This window comes from Carassius gibelio, chromosome A9 (genome assembly GCF_023724105.1).
Source record: "Carassius gibelio isolate Cgi1373 ecotype wild population from Czech Republic chromosome A9, carGib1.2-hapl.c, whole genome shotgun sequence".
Lineage (NCBI taxonomy): Eukaryota > Metazoa > Chordata > Actinopteri > Cypriniformes > Cyprinidae > Carassius > Carassius gibelio.
The window spans coordinates 8,183,685-8,200,801 of NC_068379.1; the positions used below are offsets into that span (position 1 = coordinate 8,183,685).

The 17,117-nt window shown below is 39.5% G+C and overlaps 2 protein-coding genes across 3 annotated transcripts in view; both read right to left on the reverse strand.

Moving 5' to 3' along the window:
* Positions 1–3,638: 3,638 nt before the first annotated feature.
* LOC128019606 (cell division cycle-associated protein 7) lies at positions 3,639–7,849 on the reverse strand. 2 transcript variants are annotated; one of them, XM_052605687.1, is made up of 10 exons: positions 7,693–7,849; positions 6,884–7,024; positions 6,670–6,795; positions 6,385–6,585; positions 6,102–6,176; positions 5,726–5,926; positions 4,750–4,884; positions 4,469–4,618; positions 4,221–4,357; positions 3,639–4,057 (listed from the first exon to the last, which is right to left on the reverse strand). In XM_052605687.1, the coding sequence occupies exons 1-10, from the start codon at positions 7,702–7,704 to the stop codon at positions 4,027–4,029; spliced, it is 1,209 nt and encodes a 402-aa protein (XP_052461647.1). In that variant the 5' UTR covers positions 7,705–7,849; the 3' UTR covers positions 3,639–4,026. The 2 variants fall into 2 exon arrangements, with proteins under 2 accessions (XP_052461647.1, XP_052461645.1); XM_052605685.1 differs by having other exon boundaries at positions 6,670–6,798.
* A 583-nt stretch (positions 7,850–8,432) lies between these two features.
* Positions 8,433–17,117, reverse strand: part of LOC128019599 (mitogen-activated protein kinase kinase kinase 20) — a 36,407-nt gene continuing 27,722 nt past the window's right edge. Inside the window, exons 16-20 of the mRNA XM_052605676.1 lie at positions 16,798–16,896; positions 10,807–10,923; positions 10,476–10,550; positions 9,516–9,666; positions 8,433–9,405 (exon numbers count right to left, since the gene is read on the reverse strand). Coding sequence (XP_052461636.1) covers positions 8,729–9,405; positions 9,516–9,666; positions 10,476–10,550; positions 10,807–10,923; positions 16,798–16,896 — 1,119 coding nt within the window. The 3' untranslated portion in view covers positions 8,433–8,728. The remainder of the gene's footprint in view (positions 9,406–9,515; positions 9,667–10,475; positions 10,551–10,806; positions 10,924–16,797; positions 16,897–17,117) is intronic.

Consider the following 17,117-nt stretch of genomic DNA (forward strand, 5'->3'; position numbering starts at 1 on the left):
TGTCCACAGCTTCATACAGCACACTAACTGAACTGGTGGTACCATGGTACTAACACACCATCACACAGAATGTGAAAGCTGGATTAAGGGTTTTATTTCAGAAAGTCAGCAGCAATCTCAATGAGAGGATGGAAAAAAAATCAAGGAACAAGTGAGCTGAGGGTTGTGAAAGAGCTTTAACAGGGAAAAATTATTCACAGGTATAAGATTTCCCATTAGAGTCTGCTAATTATTTCCACACCATTAGTGGCAGCTCTTAATGAGGGACACGAGCAGACTGCAGTATATCACAGTGCTCTGTTCTCCTCTGCAGGGCTCTGGCTGAGGGGTAATAGCCCCCCGTCCCCCTCTTTATGCCCTCTTAACCCACAGGGGCACGATGAGCAAGAGCTGAGGACATGTTCAAATCACCACAATATTCCTTTGTGATTGAATTTCTGCTGAACTAGACATCGAGGTGGACTAACTGATGTAGTATAAAATGTTTGTCAGGGGTGGTGCTGATGTTAGATGCAAGAGGAGCTTCTCCGTTCATTTGGTAAATATAAGAGCTCAAACTCCTTCTGGTCATTCCTGTCATTCTATAACACCTATTTTATTATTAACAACTGTCCTTAGAATTTAACTACAAAAAAAAAAAAAAAGTAAAAAAAAAAGTTCAAATTTAAAATGAGTTTCATTTTAAGATTTTTTTTTTTTAAACTGTCAGTAAAATCAAGACTAAGTCAACATAATTTAACCGTAATGTTGAAAACCATTTTTCTTATAATAAAAAAAAAAAAGTTACTGAATGAAGTTTAGATTGTACAATATTTTTAATTATCTATCTATTGAAGATGTCCGGTAAAACATGTATATATTTATATAATTTCATATACAATATGATATTGTATATCATATACAATTCCAAAAAAGTTGGTACACTGTACAAATTGTGGGTAAAAAAGGAATGGAATAATTTACAAATCTCATAAACTTATATTTTATTCACAATAGAATATGCATAACATATCAAATGTTGAAAGCGAGACATTTTGAAATGTCAGGCCAAATATTGGCTCATTTTGGATTTCATGAGAGCTACAACTACAAAAAAGTTGGGACATGTAGCAATAAGAGGCCAGAAAAGTTAAATGTACATGTAAGAAACAGCTGGAGGACCAATTTGCAACTTATAAGGTCAACTGGCAACATGATTGGGTATGAAAAAAAGCCTCTCAGAGTGGCAGTGTCTCTCAGAAGTCAAGATTGGCAGAGGATCACCAATTCCCCCAATGCTGCGGTGAAAAATAGTGGAGCAATATCAGAAAGGAGTTTCTCAGAGAAAAATTGCAAAGAGTTTGAAGTTATCATCATCTACAGTGCATAATATCATCCAAAGATTTAGAGAATCTGGAACAATCTCTGTGTGTAAGGGTCAAGGCCGGAAAACCATACTGGATGCCCGTGATCTTTGGGCCCTTAGACGGGACTGCATCAATTATAGAAATGCTACTGTAAAGGAAATCACAACATGGGCTCAGGAATACTTCCAGAAAACATTGTCTGTGAACACAATCCACTGTGCCATTTGCCGTTGCCGACTAAAACTCTATAGGTCAAAAAAGAAGCCATATCTAAACATGATCCAGAAGCGCAGGCGTTTTCTCTGGGCCAAGGCTCATTTAAAATGGACTGTGGCAAAGTGGAAAACTGTTCTGTGGTCAGACGAATCAAAATTTGAAGTTCTTTTTGGAAAACTGGGACGCCATGTGATCTGGACTAAAGAGGACAAGGACAACCCAAGTTGTTATCAGCGCTCAGTTCAGAAGCCTGCATATCTGATGGTATGGGCAGCTTACACATCTGGAAAGGCACCATCAATGCTGAAAGGTAATTTCCAAGTTCTAGAACAACATATGCTCCTATCTAGACGTCGTCTCTTTCAGGGAAGACCTTGGATTTTCCAACATGACAATGTCAGACCACATACTGCATCAATTACAACATATGACTGTGTAGAAGAAGGATCCAGGTACTGAAATGGCCAGCCTGCAGTCCAGATCTTTCACCCATAGAAAACATTTGGAGCATCATAAAGAGGAAAATGCAACAAAGAAGACCTAAGACATTTGAGCAACTAAAAGCCTGTATTAGACAAGAATGGGACAACATTCCTATTCCTAAACTTGAGCAACTTGTCTCCTCAGTCTCCAGACGTTTGCAGACTGTTATAAAAAGAAGAGGGGATGCCACACAGTGGTAAACATGGCCTTGTTCCAATTTTTTTGAGCGGTGTTGATGCCTTGAAATTTAAAATAAACTTATTATTCCTGTAAAAGTTTACATTTTCTCAGTTTAAACATTTGATATGTCATCTATGTTGTGTTCTGAATAAAAAAAAAATAATAATTTGAAACTTCCACATCATTGCATTCTGCTTTTATTCACAATTTGTACAGTGTCCCAACCTTTTTGGAAATCTGGTTAGTTACTATCATGCGGAGAGTGCCATTTTTTTCTCCTCCAAAAGTCAGCATGATTACAAATGTGATATTAATTTTATGCAACAGTTCATTAAACAAGGACTCAATTAAGAAACTTAAGTTATAGACACCGTATTTCCTGTTTTTATACTTTTTCTTCAACAAAAATCATTCCAAACACAGCCATAATGGTGCTTAGTTTCTGAATAAATTGCCCATGTAAATGATTCAGTTCAAACGCAATGACTCACTTAACAATGACTTGCTGCTACCTACTGGGGGTTTTAATTTCACATTTAAATTAACTTTTCATTTTTTAAATAATTTCAAACGTCAGTTTTCATTGTTTTATGTTTAAAACATCAAAACATTATGTTCTATAAGTTAAAGTATTCCATGTGCCTCAGAGCTGCATAAAACAGTGTGTAAATGCATCTAAATGACACTTCTAATGCAGCTTCGGTGTTTCCTCTGCATTGCAAAGATTAATTTTGTTGATACCGATTTCATTTGCATGGTAACATCCCAAATGCAAGATTTTGACTCAAAAGATGGTGCACACTTTTAGAAAAAATGGCTTAAAGGTAAAAATGGCCTTAAAACTAGTTGGAAATGATTAATTTTTATCATTGCTTTGAACTTATCACACAGAAGATGAATAGCAAAACAGTCAGGAGCCAGCTGTTTGCACAATTATAGATATCAGGCCAGTAACACTCTATAGCAAAATATAATGCAATCAGTTATCGATACAATCCCAGAAAATGATCAAGATATCATTTTTTGTCGATATCGCATACTCTAATTTATATTATTTAACTGATAGATTTTATCAATAACAATTGTTACAATTAATATAATGCTTTTGGCTCAACCATTTTCTTAAAAATGTATTAAAGGCTGAAATGTAAAGTTTAACATTTTATAAAATGTTTTGTTTTGTGAAAACTTCTATCTGAACTATAAATTATGCTTTTTACAGTTTAATATGGTACTGTACACATTGCCCAGCCCCACTCACCATATTAACTTTATTTGTGTAGGTCTTAAAAAGGTCTTACATTTGAGCTTAAAAATCCTGCAGAGACCCCTTCATTAACATCAAAACTTGTTAAACATGGTGTAAGATTTTCAAAGAACAAGAGTAACATTTTCCCACAAAGACAACAAAACTTTAAAAAGCACAAATTTTATTCAAGTACTAAAGCAGTACATAGCGCAGTTATTACAGCGTCTGAAGAACCTACAGACTGAAGAACCATCGTAAAAAACAGCAAAGACAAGTATTGCAGCCAACAATTGTACAATTTACCAATACAGAAGAGATAAAAACACTCCCTTTGTAAAAGAATTTTAAAAAAAGACACATTTAAAACAATGCAAACTTAATGATTTCATGTAGACAACTCACAACGGTCTACTCAAATTAACAGCAAGCTTCTCAACCTGCAGCAAGTTTAAGAAAGCTCAGTGAATCACGTCAATGATTGAGCTACTTGAGGATGATGATGATGATGATGATGTCAGTTTGGGTTGGACTCCGCAGAACATGGCAACCATCTTATTCACTTTCCTCCAGTTCCTTCTTTAAACTGTGGAGAGAGGTCAGAGGTCACGGTCATGCTTTCACAGGTTCACCCAAAAATTGACTGACAACAGTCTCTAAGTGAGTGGTCTACAGACACTGCGACCACGATGCTTTAAAGTGCTGTCTAGATAGGCAGCCCAAGCTGTTTTTCGAACACAGCTGCATACCTTTTCAGATAAGCGTGGACATTGTCGTAGCCGTGGTATTTGGCCAGGTACACGAGCACACCTGTAGCACAGCGGCCCTCTCTGGCACGACAGAAGCTGCAGTTACAGATGCCCCTGCACGGGGGGCAAAGCCACTCCTAGAAGAAGAAGAGGACAACACCATGTAATCGCTTAGGAGAATGCTAGCTGATCTGATTATAATAACCCATATGCTGATGCAAATTTTCACGATATGCATAAAGACTAACCGGGTTCAAGAGGGCATCACGGACGTCTTCTCCGTAACGGTTCTTGAGACAAGGCCCGCAGAACTGCCCTCGAACACCCACACACTCTGGGTTGCGGCAGTTGGTCTTGGTGTCGGTTGTTTTTTGTCGACACTGATGGCAGGTGGATCCCTGATGGACAAAAGCACAGCCCACACGCTCATCAAGAGTCTACAGAGCCTCAAACAAGCTGAGAAATGAAAGCTTGGGTGCCGAACAGGTGTTGTGATGGTAAAAGCATCAGATTGGGAAGGGGGACTTACAGTGGCCCGGTTGTAAATCTTCTCTCTGACGTTGACACAGATGTTGTCCAGTTCAGCCCGAGTGATCTCCTCCACAGGCCTCACGACGTGAGGGATCGTCAGAGAGCTGTTGTAGCTGCGCCGACGTGGCTCCTTCTGCTCACACACGAGGCACTCGCATTAATTCAACATGAAAGCTTGAGAGTGCATGCACACTACTGCTCAAAAGCTTGGGGACAGCCAGATTGATCCTTTTTCAAAGAAATGTTCAACTTTTCAAACTTGATCCATTTAAGACATTAAAATGTTCCTAAAACTTAAGCACAACTGTCTTCAACACTGATTAAAAAAAATCAACAAATAAACAAACATTTTTTGATCAGCAAAACATAAGGATCACGTTACACTGAAGACCAGTGTTGGGGGAAGTTATTTTATAAAAAGTAACTATGCATGGTTAATTTTTTGTTACTTGTCACCCAAGTTGGGCTTGCTTATTTTTAATTAAAAAGCAACAACAACCTAGTTATATTTTTAGCAACTTTACCGTCACATCAAAAGTGAAATGAATAATCCTCAGGTTGAAGGAAGTGCCTCTGCACCTCACTCCTAATTTCTCTCAACACGGGACACGAGAGGAGTCGGTGAATAAATGGGAAAACAAAGTAACTTGTTTGAAAAAGTAAATAAAATTTTGATATAAGTTTAAAAGGAATGCGTTACTTTTCTAGTTACTTAAAAAAAGTAATGATTACGTAACTCGTGTTAACTGTAATGTGTTTATGCCAACACTGCTGAAGAGCAGAGTAATCATGCAGAAAATGTAACTTTGCATCACAGAAATTACATTTTAAAATGCATTCAAGAATAAAAAAAAAAAAAAAAAAAAAATCAATATTTCACTCTCCCAAACTTTTGAACAGTGGTGTATAATTTCAACATGCACACGGGAACGGGGAAAAAAGAACATCTCTTGATATTAATAGCTGGAACACACCTCCTCTTCATCATAATCATCATCATCGTAATTTCGGTTTCTGCGCACGAGGCTGTATTTGTCCTCGGTTTCTTCCTCTGGGGCCGGGGAGGGTGGTCCATCCACCAGTGACCGTGAACGTGTGTGAGGACGTGACGTTCGCTCCGGGTTTCGCCGGCGAGCGCTGTTGAGGTCCAGAGAGCGGCGCGGAGCACGACGAGGCTGTGCAGGAATTAAATGTTGCACATAATATTACTATTAATTTATTTGCATTAACAAGTTATTCACAGTAATTGTTGTTAATAAATGTATTAGTGTCACTTTATCATCAGTAGTAGTATTAATTATATTAATATAGATTTTTTTTTTTTTTTACAGCCGCACTGTAAAGTCTTACCGTGTTGCCTTGTGACAAAGCTTTCCTAGGAATGAGTCCAGGAACCTTATCCAGCTCAGCCATTAACTTAGCGAGCTACAAGAGATCACAATTCTGTTAAAACTAGATTCATACTCAAACTAATCAACACACACTTAAAAATAGTGAAGATTATTCTCCTAAGAACTACAGTCAAACTTGAAATGATAAAAGCATACTGATATCTAGGGTTGGATAAATAAATAAATAAATAAATAAATAAATAAAAAGCACAAGGTGCACATGTAGAAGTCGACGTCCTCACCATAGCTTTGTTCTCTTTGATGTTCAGCGCTCTCTTCATCATGAAGTTCTCGCCCTCCGAGTCTTTTGGTTCAGGTTTAGGTTTGGACTCGGGCTTTGATGGACTGGCTCGTTTGTTGGGGAACTTCATGGCTACTCTGAGTGTGAATGATTTGCGAGTTTTTCTGACAGGTGAACCGGTCTCAGAATCAGAGTCCATCTTCTGTTAGAAAAACAACAACAGTTGGTTATTTGAGAGTACTCATCATTTCAAAAGCCGTTATATATATGGCCTGTGGTAACATACCATGTGTGTCATGTCGTCGTTCAGGTCCTTCTCAAAGCCGCTGCACGCATCCTCTTCCTCCGTCGCAGGTAAAACGTTAAACACTTTCTCAATCGGAGCAGAGCTTCTCGTCGGTCTCAGCGGTCTCTTCTATAAAAAGGCAAAACTTTATTATCGAATGACTTTAAGAGAGAGGTCTTGGATCATTTTCTGTATGGATAAAGTCAAGTCATACCGAGGTCCCAAAACCATCAGATCCAAAACTATCACAGCTGTCATCGGAGGAGGAAGAGGAGGAGGTTTCCACAGGTACCACAGCAGTGCTTCTGTAACTGCGCAGGTTCATCCTGGTGGAGGGAGAGCTCACCTGCTGCCTCTGTGCACAACAACACACAACAAAGAGTCAAACCTGCACACAGGTTTCCAGGAGAGAGAGCGGTCTCAAACATGCAACCTCTACACAGCAAGTAATGGCAATTTAAAGTAGGTAAACACTGGAAATCACATGTAGATATGATTATGAAATAAAGGAGTGCAGATGGGTGAGAAGTAAAAGTGAAACTGACTTTCTTTAAACGCCTGGAGGCCATGAATATTAGGCAAAAATAAATTAAATTATTTTTGCACCAAGTTATTTTTGCAAGAACAAGTTACTTGTATAAAATTGAGAAATTGAATTTAAATTTTAGTGGGTAGACAAACATAATATCATAATATTGATTAACTGTAAGTTACATTACAAGTATTTATTAACGTTACATGTTTATCTAAAGTTTTTTCGACCCCTTCCCCCACTAAACATAAGCATAATATTTTACTAAAACATCAATATTATCCATACTTCCAATAAATGTATGTAACGTTACCATAATAAGATCAATCGTTTGAAAGTGATTTAACTCTTTTATAGCGTTGAAACAAACTTTACATTGGACAGAAGGGCATTATTAATTCAGAAACCCACACATACAGCAGCAACTGTTCTTTCAGGTCAATAGAAAACTATAAATATATATCTATTAAAGCTGATCTATTTTACTGTACCTTGGAGCGCATTGTGGTTGAGGGTGTGTAGGTGTACAGTAAGCCGGAGTCCTCTGTGAATGTGTGTGTCTGTGCTTTGGCGCGGGGTTTCTTCTGGAAGTTGGCGGGTAATTCTTCAAGAGGCGTGGCTCTCTTCGCGCCACACGCGAGTCCTGGAAGCTCCGTAAAACTAATAAAGTAACACAATCGAACAGGCTGAAGATTTAAGAGCTGCTTTATCTATTTAATTATGAGTTGAGTATACACTTGTTGATATAGTCGTATTAGAAGTCCTGGGTTATGTAAATAAAAGTGAATATAAATGTGGCTTTGCATTCGCTTACAGGATCTTTCGCTGTGGCGCCAAACCTCAGAGTTCATAAGGACACACAAAACGCGCGAAATGCTGACTAAAATCAAACAACCAGAGAAACTTTAAGATTTACATTTTATTCACATCTTATACATTGTCAAAAGTTAAAAATTCTACCAATATAATAAATAAATCTTTTATATCATATAAATGAAATAATCTTAAGTAATTAGAACAATATAACCTTTCCTTGCAGGCAGAAACAGTTTAATAGGAAAAAGTGCTCAGTTATGATTTCCACTAAAGAATTGAACACAGTATTAAACACATTTTTAAAAAAGAAACAAAAGAAAACCAGTGAGCACAAGATACTCAAATTCAAGTTTAAACCTGGAAAGGTAATGTAAACTATGAAAGAGCAGAGACAATTTATTTTTTATTTTTTAGAAGAAAAAAAACATAATTTTGTCATTTAAGATCAGTACTTCCATCTCATGATGCATTGATGCTTACAGTACACCAATAATCTCCTATGAACAACTACCCAGACAGAAAGCAGTTTCGGCCCAGAACAAGCCCACATCTGGCCCACTTGAAATCCATGTGGGCCAGATCTGGGCCGAAACTGCTTGCTGTCTGGGTAGGGTTAAGTGCATTGGTTATACACCATCTCTCCAGCCCTTACAGTAGATCAAACGTGATTCATTAGCAACCCCTTCTATCAGCCGAACGCTTTATAAATGCTCAACTTCGTCCACGCCCGCCGCCTCTCCCTCCTCTACGTGGCCGGCCTCTGCCCTGCCTCACTTCCTGATGTTTTTGATCCTGTTTATTAGATTTCTTTCTTTCTACTTTAATCCAGTCCCCATCAACAAACCCCGCCTCTTTCTGCTTCACCCCTTCACTGACGACTGACATCCCTGGTATTGTGCGTGGTTGGTGGTTTGGTGGTGTTATATAGGAGTTGTTGTTTCTTGGCCGTCCAGCATGTTGGAAGCCTCTAGATCCTCTCTGTGATGTCTGATTAGACCTTCTAGCTTCCACTACTCCTCTTCCTCCTCCAGTGATTTTAAATGTGTGGTCGTAGCATGTTTTTCTGTGGTAGTGGTGTTGAGCTCCAGCACTAGGGGGCCGCTCTCGCTCTGAGGTGCTCTCAGATGTAGTGCTGGACGGGCTGCTGCCCTTTGACCCCAGATGGATATTGGAGAGTTTGACAGAAAGGGTGGGAGAGGAACTCCGTGAGTCTGTCCATGGCGTGAGAGGACTGCGATTGGGCGATCTCCTGACAGCGGCGGCGTACGATGATTGGCTCCCGATGACGGACAGGAACTGAGGGAGGGTCATCTTGCCCGGGGACTCCGGGGCAATATGCTCTCTTATCTGCTTCATTCTTAGACTGTGAATCCATCTGGGATCAACACCTGATCGAGGGACAGAATGACAAATCAAGACATTTTCCATGAATATACGAAATAGGGCTGAAAGGACATTCAGTCTTGGAAGTCCAAACTAAATATCAGTATTGTATTACCTGAGTTGGACCTGCTTCTGTTGTAACCTTCCCTGATGTTTGGCGCCGTCTCGATGAGCAGCTCTACAGGTCTGATCACGTCCCTCCCGCTGTCTGGTCTCCACTGCACTCTGTGCTCATGTCTCGTGCACTTAGGAGATCTCACGTTACTCTGCCAAGAGACAAACTACCAGCTGAAGCATGTCCCTTTGTAACCTTAATGGCACATTTGAAAATGCTGCGTTCAATTAACTACAAAATATCGCTAATAATCGTACACTATTTTCCAAGTTGCACATAAGGAGTTTTATGAAGCGGGATATACTATTAGACATTATCAGTTTACTACCTGAACGTACAATAAAATAACAAAGTGACATTAAAATAACATGTCAAGTGATATGTTGCCTTTAACACCAACTTCATATTTAGTGAAATTTAAAAACATTTATTTTCTTAATATATGCATTCCTACCCTTGTGAAAAAGTGAGCATAATTGCATTGAATATGCACTTGTAGTGTACTTCAAATCTTAAAGGTTTGTTTTTAATTGTACTTATATGAAAGTATACTAAGTAGTACCTTTTTCACAAGGTTATTGTTATTGTGCACATCTTCCATTATTTCAAAGTAACAATAAATATTTAATCAAAACTTGCTCTGACACTTTTGTTGCTGTAACTTTTTGTTGCTGTAATTTTATTCTTATAGAATATGCAAGTTTTGCTATAAAAAAAGACATTTCAAAAGTTTTGGATGCACTTTATTTTACAGTATATGCACTGTACTTTGTGTACTTACCCAGGAAAGTTGTGAGTAACTACATGGTTAAGCTTTTAGGTTTTGTTCATGGATGAGTTGAGGGTTATTACTAATTAATATAGTAAGTATCTGGGAAGTACATGCAGAACAAAACTGTGAAATAAAGTGCTATTTTATGTTGACTGTACTGTGGTTGTAGTCTTATGTCTAGTACTAACCTCATAGTTCACTGTGCAGTCAACAGTTTGCGTGCCAGATATCCCGACGATCCATTTATCCATCACAAACGGAGGCTGGAGTGTCATTTAGATTTGAACACAAACAGAAAAGCACATCAACCTAAGGCCGGAAGCCATGACACCATCCTAACATGTACCAGGTCTTCTTTCTACTCACAACACATTTAAAACTTGTGTTGGTGGAATAGACATAGTCGTGAGGAAGCATAACGACACATTATCTCAGCTATACAACCTCTGCTGCAGTCCTAAAAAAAACAGTGCAAACATAATGGAGATGTAATTTACAGTGTTATATGACATTTCCCACCTTGGTCATCTTTAATATATCTACATCTGGCCTGTTGGCATTAAAGGTCACGTCTTTGATATATGCGATTGCCACCTCATCCCCATCAAGCTCCATGTACATTTTCCATTTGCAGTCCTGCAGAGGTCAGAAAGACAGAGATACAGATGGTAGAATGAGGTTAAAGTGTAGCATCATGCGTAGGTAAATGTGGCCATAAAAATTATGAATGTTTTCAACAAACAGAAATGTAGATCTGTATGATTTTAGCTGTTTGAGGGTGATATAACCCAACAGCACAACCTAGAGGATGATAATGGGTGTTAAGAACACACTTATAAAGACAGCACAAACCAGGGTGAATCTGCCCTGTACTGTATAATACAAAAGGATTTTCACATTTTCAGGTTAAAAAATCTAATTGATATAAATTATATTTAAACTGAACAAAATTATAAATGCAACTCTTTTGTTTTTGCCCCTATTTTTCTTGAGCTGAAGCTGAACTGATGAAAACAAAAGGCCTATTTCTCTCAAATATTGTTCACAAATCTGTCTAAATCTGTGTTAGTGAGCACTTCTTCTTTGCGGAGATAATCCGTCCACCTCACAGGTGTGGCATATCAAGATGCTGATTAGACAGCATGATTATTGCACAGGTGTGCCTCAGGCTGGCCACAATAAGAGGCCACTCTGAAATGTGCAGTTTTGCTGTATTTGGTGGGGGGGGGCTGGGGGGGGTTTCTGATAACCAGTCAATATCTGGTTTTGTGGATGTTGGTCCACTCCTCATCAATGGCTGTGTGAGGTTGCTGGATATTTGCAGGAACTGGAACACGCTGTCGTATATGCCGATCCAGAGAATCACAAACCTGCTCAATGGGTGACATGTCCGGTGAGTATTCTGGCCATGCAAGAACTGGGATGTTTTTAGCTTCCAGGAATTGTGTACAGATCCTTGCAACATGGGGCCATGCAAAATTATCATACTGCAACATGAGGTGATGGTCGTGGATGAATGGCACAACAATGGGCCTCAGGATCTCTTCACGGTATTTCTGTGCATTTTATTGATGGCATTTTAAATACACAGTGTTCGTTGTCCATAACATATACCTGCCCATACCATAACCCCAACGCCACCATGGGCTACTTGATCCACAACGTTGACACTCACCCACACGATGCCATACACGTCTGCCATCTGCCCTGTACAGTGAAAATCAGGACTCATATGTGAAGGGAACACCTCTCCATAGTGCCAGATACCATCGAATGTGAGCATTTGCCCACTCATGATGAACTGCAGTAAGGTTGAGATCCCGATGAGGATGACAAGCATGCAGATGAGCTTCCCTGAGACGGTTTCTGACAGTTTGTACAGAAATTCCTTGGTTATGGAAACCGATTGTTGCAGCCGCTGTCCAGGTGGCTGGTCTGAGACAATCTTGGAGGTGAAGATGCTGGATGTGGAGGTCCTGGGCTGGTGATGTTACACATGGTTTGCGGTTGTGAGGCCGGTTGGATGTACTGCCAATTTCTCTGAAACGCTTTTGGAAACGTCTTATGGTAGAGAAATTAACATTCAATTCACGGGCAACAGTTCTGGTGGATATTCCTGCAGTCCGCATGTCAACTGCACACTCCCTCAAAACATGTGACATCTGTGGCATTGTGCTGTGTGATAAAACTGCACATTTTAGAGAGGTCTTTTATTATGGCCAGCCCAAGGCACACCTTTGCAATAATCCTGCTGTCTAATCAGCATCTTGATATGCCACATCTGTGAGGTGGACGGATTATCTCGGCAAAGAAGAAGTGCTCACCAACACAGATTTAGACAGATTTGTGAAAATCTTTTGAGAGAAATAAGCCTTTTGTGTACATAGAAAAAGTCTTTGATCTTTGAGATCAGCTTATGAAAATAGGGGCAAAAACAAAAGTATTGCGTTATAATTTTGTTCAGTATAGAATTACTGATAGTTCCGGTCCTTGATTCTTATTGGCTGAGCTTCATATAAATTCACTGTAAAACACGGCTTCACAGGGCGTAGTCCTTTAATTTTCTCAAGTAAGTGCCACTTCTTCCCAATACAAAACTTGTGGGTGATTTCCAGGACATTGCTAAGGTGTTCTGGGTGTTTTTTAGTGCATTGCTATGTGGTTTCAGGGTGTTTTGGCTACTCTCAAGTCATCTCAAGTATATTATGGTCTTCTAATTCCCTCTTTCAGTGTAAATAATACACAGGATTTTACCATGAATCTACAAAAATCATCCTTCTGCTCGGTGAAAATGGTAAACAATCACGAATAGCAAAACCTCCCCTCATAAGTTTCATGATTTGAGGTGTCATTCAAACTGAGTGATGCTTGCCTCTGCACAAGTCACCTATTCTGAGTATTTGGGTGCTTTACAGCTCCAAATTAATTCTGGGTGTTTCTGGGGTGGTTTCCCCCTCTTTTAAAGGAGACATCAGATGCCAGTTTTCTGCAGGTTGCTATGATTCTTTAGAGTCTTTCCTGTAACATTCTTTGGTTAAGATTACTCAATGGTTGTGTAAAACAACACCAGTTTTACCTTTAAAAACTATTAAGATAAAAACACTAATAACTGTCTCCCTCTTAAACTAGGACAGTAAATGGTAAACAAGCTCTTGTATGTTTACAGTTTGAATATCTGCAGTTCTAGTTCTGGTTTCCTTTTGACTGACAGATACAGTCTACTGCCACCTGCTGGTATGGAGAGTTACGCACTAGCTGGTCCCTCACTGTAATATTTGTGTTCAAGCATAACTTTTCTGGCCAAGACACAGGCGACATAATACACAACAATACCAGAAAGTCAGCTTTTAGTTGCCGCTAGTTCTTTTATGATGGTTCGGTGTCTCTGGGCCTTCGAACAATAGGATAACCGATTAGTGCTTATATATTGACACATTTATCACTAGCTCGTGGAGTGTTACAGATAATGTTGAACTTTGCTCTGTTGTTAAGCCATGTGGCATTGAGGTGTGACCTATAAATGCAAACACATCCTGGAGGAAGCCAGGCGTGAGAATGAATGTTTGAGTGTCAGTGGGAGAGTATTCATTCACACACACGTGCTTCTTCTGAGACAGAACGATGTGAAGACGGGAGATCAGAGTGCAGAGAAGCGGCCGTGTTCGCTTCTCAGACATAACAAGAGCGAGAGACCTTCACATCCATTCTCAGTCACATTAGCAATGGAGATGAGGCTCCTTACCAGGAGGCCAAGCTAGACACGGCAGAGCGGTAATGATCCGTCCAATCTGCCAGCCCCGCGCCGAGGTCAAAGGTAACAGCTTAAAGCATGTGGCCGTTCACATTTCCACAACATCTCGACAGAGCACGAGTGTGAGTAAGAGTGTGAGAGGCAAAGAAGCGTGAAAAGGCAATCGTGAGCGTGTGCCTGTTTGTTTTGGACAGGGCTTAAAGGCATCCAGTAACACGTCTGCCGAGCGCTGACCAAGTGTTTGCCAAACGTTAGCCCTTCCTAATAGCAGCGGCAGAAACAATGTGCAGTAATGACGGCCAGCGTGGTAAGCGTCTAATGACACCTCATGCATAATTCAGCACCTTTCCGGCGACTAAGCCTTGATATCCTCATTAACAGAAACACTCTGCTGTCAGATGGGCAAGGCACAATCGCAGGGTCTCATTTAGGCTTTGAGAAGTGCAGCTGGTACACGACACCGCCAGGAGAGAGAGAGAGAGAGAGATGGAGAGCGAGCGAGTGAAAAAAGCAGAAGAAAAAACCTCGAGCAGAGCGGGTTTGTTTTATTTAGTGCAAAAAACCTTGCAGTTTGTAAAAACAAGGCTGACACGGAGGCTGACACCAGGCAGGGGAAAATAATTAGCTCTCATTTTCTCAGACTCCTGTTTCCTTCTTCCCGCTGAGCTTCCTCCCAACCAAACCACCACATGTCAGGAGAAATAGGAGGCAATTAGCGGCCCCGCTTCAGCCCCGCCGCACGCCTTGAAAGGGGACTATTTATGATGGGACAATGAACAGCTGAAAGATTAAATAACATTTGCCTTTTAAAAAGAAAATGACTTCTGGCTAAATTTTTGATTAAATTCAAACGGCAAGTGAAGACGCAGTCGCTCTCCTGTGTCAGGGGCCCGAACAAAGGCTCGCCGGCGAGAGGGGGTGGATGCTGCGTGGTGTCTCGGATGAAAAATTATTTATCTCTCAACGCCTTTTTTAAGAGAACGAAAAAGGGTAAGAAAAACAAGAGGCTTGGGAACCCAAAATGCGTTTGGCGAGACAGTGAAAGTTGCTGATAACAGGCATCTTTTACTTGAGAAAGACAACTTCAAATAAAGGAGCACTGCAATTGCGACAAAACATCTCAGTCATGACAAGACATCACATCGCCAACAAAAGCCCCCTGTTAACACAGGAGATGATACACAGGCCGTGATGCAAAAATAATGACAGCAAATAACGAAGAAATCTTAGGGGCAACCACGAAAAATGCAATGACTCTTTTTAAGTGATCGGACACGAGTCGATGGCAAGGGAAATCTTTTATTTTTTGGAAATGTAATCATCTTTCTACCATTTTCTAATTTGAAATGTTTTGTAAAGATTGGTTTTCTTGAATGCATGTTGTCCACATCTCAATCATTAATTTCCAAAAACTTTTTAAAAATGTATTTGAAGATTATTTTTTTACAAACATCAAATTATTTTTTAATTCAGAAACATTTTAGGAGAGTCTTGTGTTCTAGTGATGCGCGGGTCGTCTCATAACCCGTGTGTCGGTTTGGGATGGGTAAAGAAATTGTCACTTTATTTGTGGGGAGGATTGGGGCAGGTCATTATTTATTATTATTTATTTTAAACCATGTATGTTGCGTGCAATTCCCCATAGCCTATATTGAAAATTTGTAATATCTATTCTCATATTTTATTAGGTTATTTAATAAGATTAAAAGATCCCGGTACAGGGGATGACATGCTTTTTTTTCACAGCAAATTTAAAAACACTAAATTAACATTTCATGTGTTAAAACAAAAGTTCAGTGGTTATGTAGCATAGGCTGTAAACTGTAGGTCAATACAAATCACATTTATTTTTTTTAATAGTTTAGCCTATTAGATGAATACAACTGTCTTTGTAAATGTTGATAATTATCTTGTCATGAATATGACCTGAAACAAACCCGACCTGCATTTTAGTAATGTTTTCCAAGGGAATTGAACTCATAACCTTTCGCTCTACCACTGAGCCACAGGAACATAAAGCCAAAAGCAGTTTTATCACTATGATTTTATACAACAGAAATATCAAAATAAATTGTAATGCAGAAATTGTATAGCATTTCTAATGTATTTTGAATAGCTTCATATATATGACAAAAACTAAGCATTACATCACTGGTCCACATATGATTTTCATCAAAAAACAACCTCAACACCCAGCCAACCACATTACAGCAGATTAGCTACCAGCTAGTAACTCCTCAAAAAAAAACCTCAAAACAGCCATTCAAAAAACTAAACAGCATCCCAGCATAACTGATGGATTGAGTTTTGTAACATAGATTAAAGGGGTCATATGAGGCTTTTTTTAAAGATCATTATTTTGTGTATTTGGTTTAATAGGATATGTTGACATGCTTCAATGTTCAAAAAACATTATTTTTCAAATACTGTATATTGTTTTAGGTCCTCTATGACCCGCCTCTTTCAAACCAGTCGTTTTCTACAAAGTTCCTCCTTCAGACAAGTGTAGTCTGCTGTGATTGGCCAACTGAACCAGTGCGTTGTGATTGGACGATCACCGCAAATCATGGCAGAATCTTAACTTTGATAAAGAATATCTCTTTGGATTTGAGACTTAGGCCTTTGCAACTTTACAGATCTCCTTTATGCACCAAGTGCTTGTAACACTCCAAAGAGAAAGAAAAAAAAAATTGAAATCACATCCTATGACCACTTTAATCATTAACTATGACACACATGATATGTAGTGGTGTGATTACCGTCTGGCCTGTGCCTGCTTTCCAGTGGTATCCAAACACCAACTCCAGATTTACAGTCTTCCTCCACTCTTCCTCTGCTTCCTCAGTGGCCAAACCATCCTAAGAGGGAATGCACATGTAAATACATTACAGCGCTCTGCGGTTTTGTGAGTAGTCACAATGGTGCGACCACCATGTTGCCTAACTCATAAGCGCTGCCATTTCTGCTGCACATGAGAAACATCAAAGGGAAAATGGAAACAAAAGCATAATGAAACCGTGCTACTCGTTTGAGCTGCACAAGCTCTGATCATTTGTTCAGAGCTTGTGATAGCATTTTT

What these genes read in the sequence shown, in the direction of transcription:
- LOC128019606 (XM_052605685.1), bottom strand. An exon ending in ATGATTATGATGAAGAGGAG is followed by an intron (nt 4,885 to 5,725) that starts GTGTGTTCCAGC and finishes GTGTGTGAGCAG; the next exon opens with AAGGAGCCACGTCGGCGCAG. An exon ending in GTCCACGCTTATCTGAAAAG is followed by an intron (nt 4,058 to 4,220) that starts GTATGCAGCTGT and finishes CTCTCTCCACAG; the next exon opens with TTTAAAGAAGGAACTGGAGG.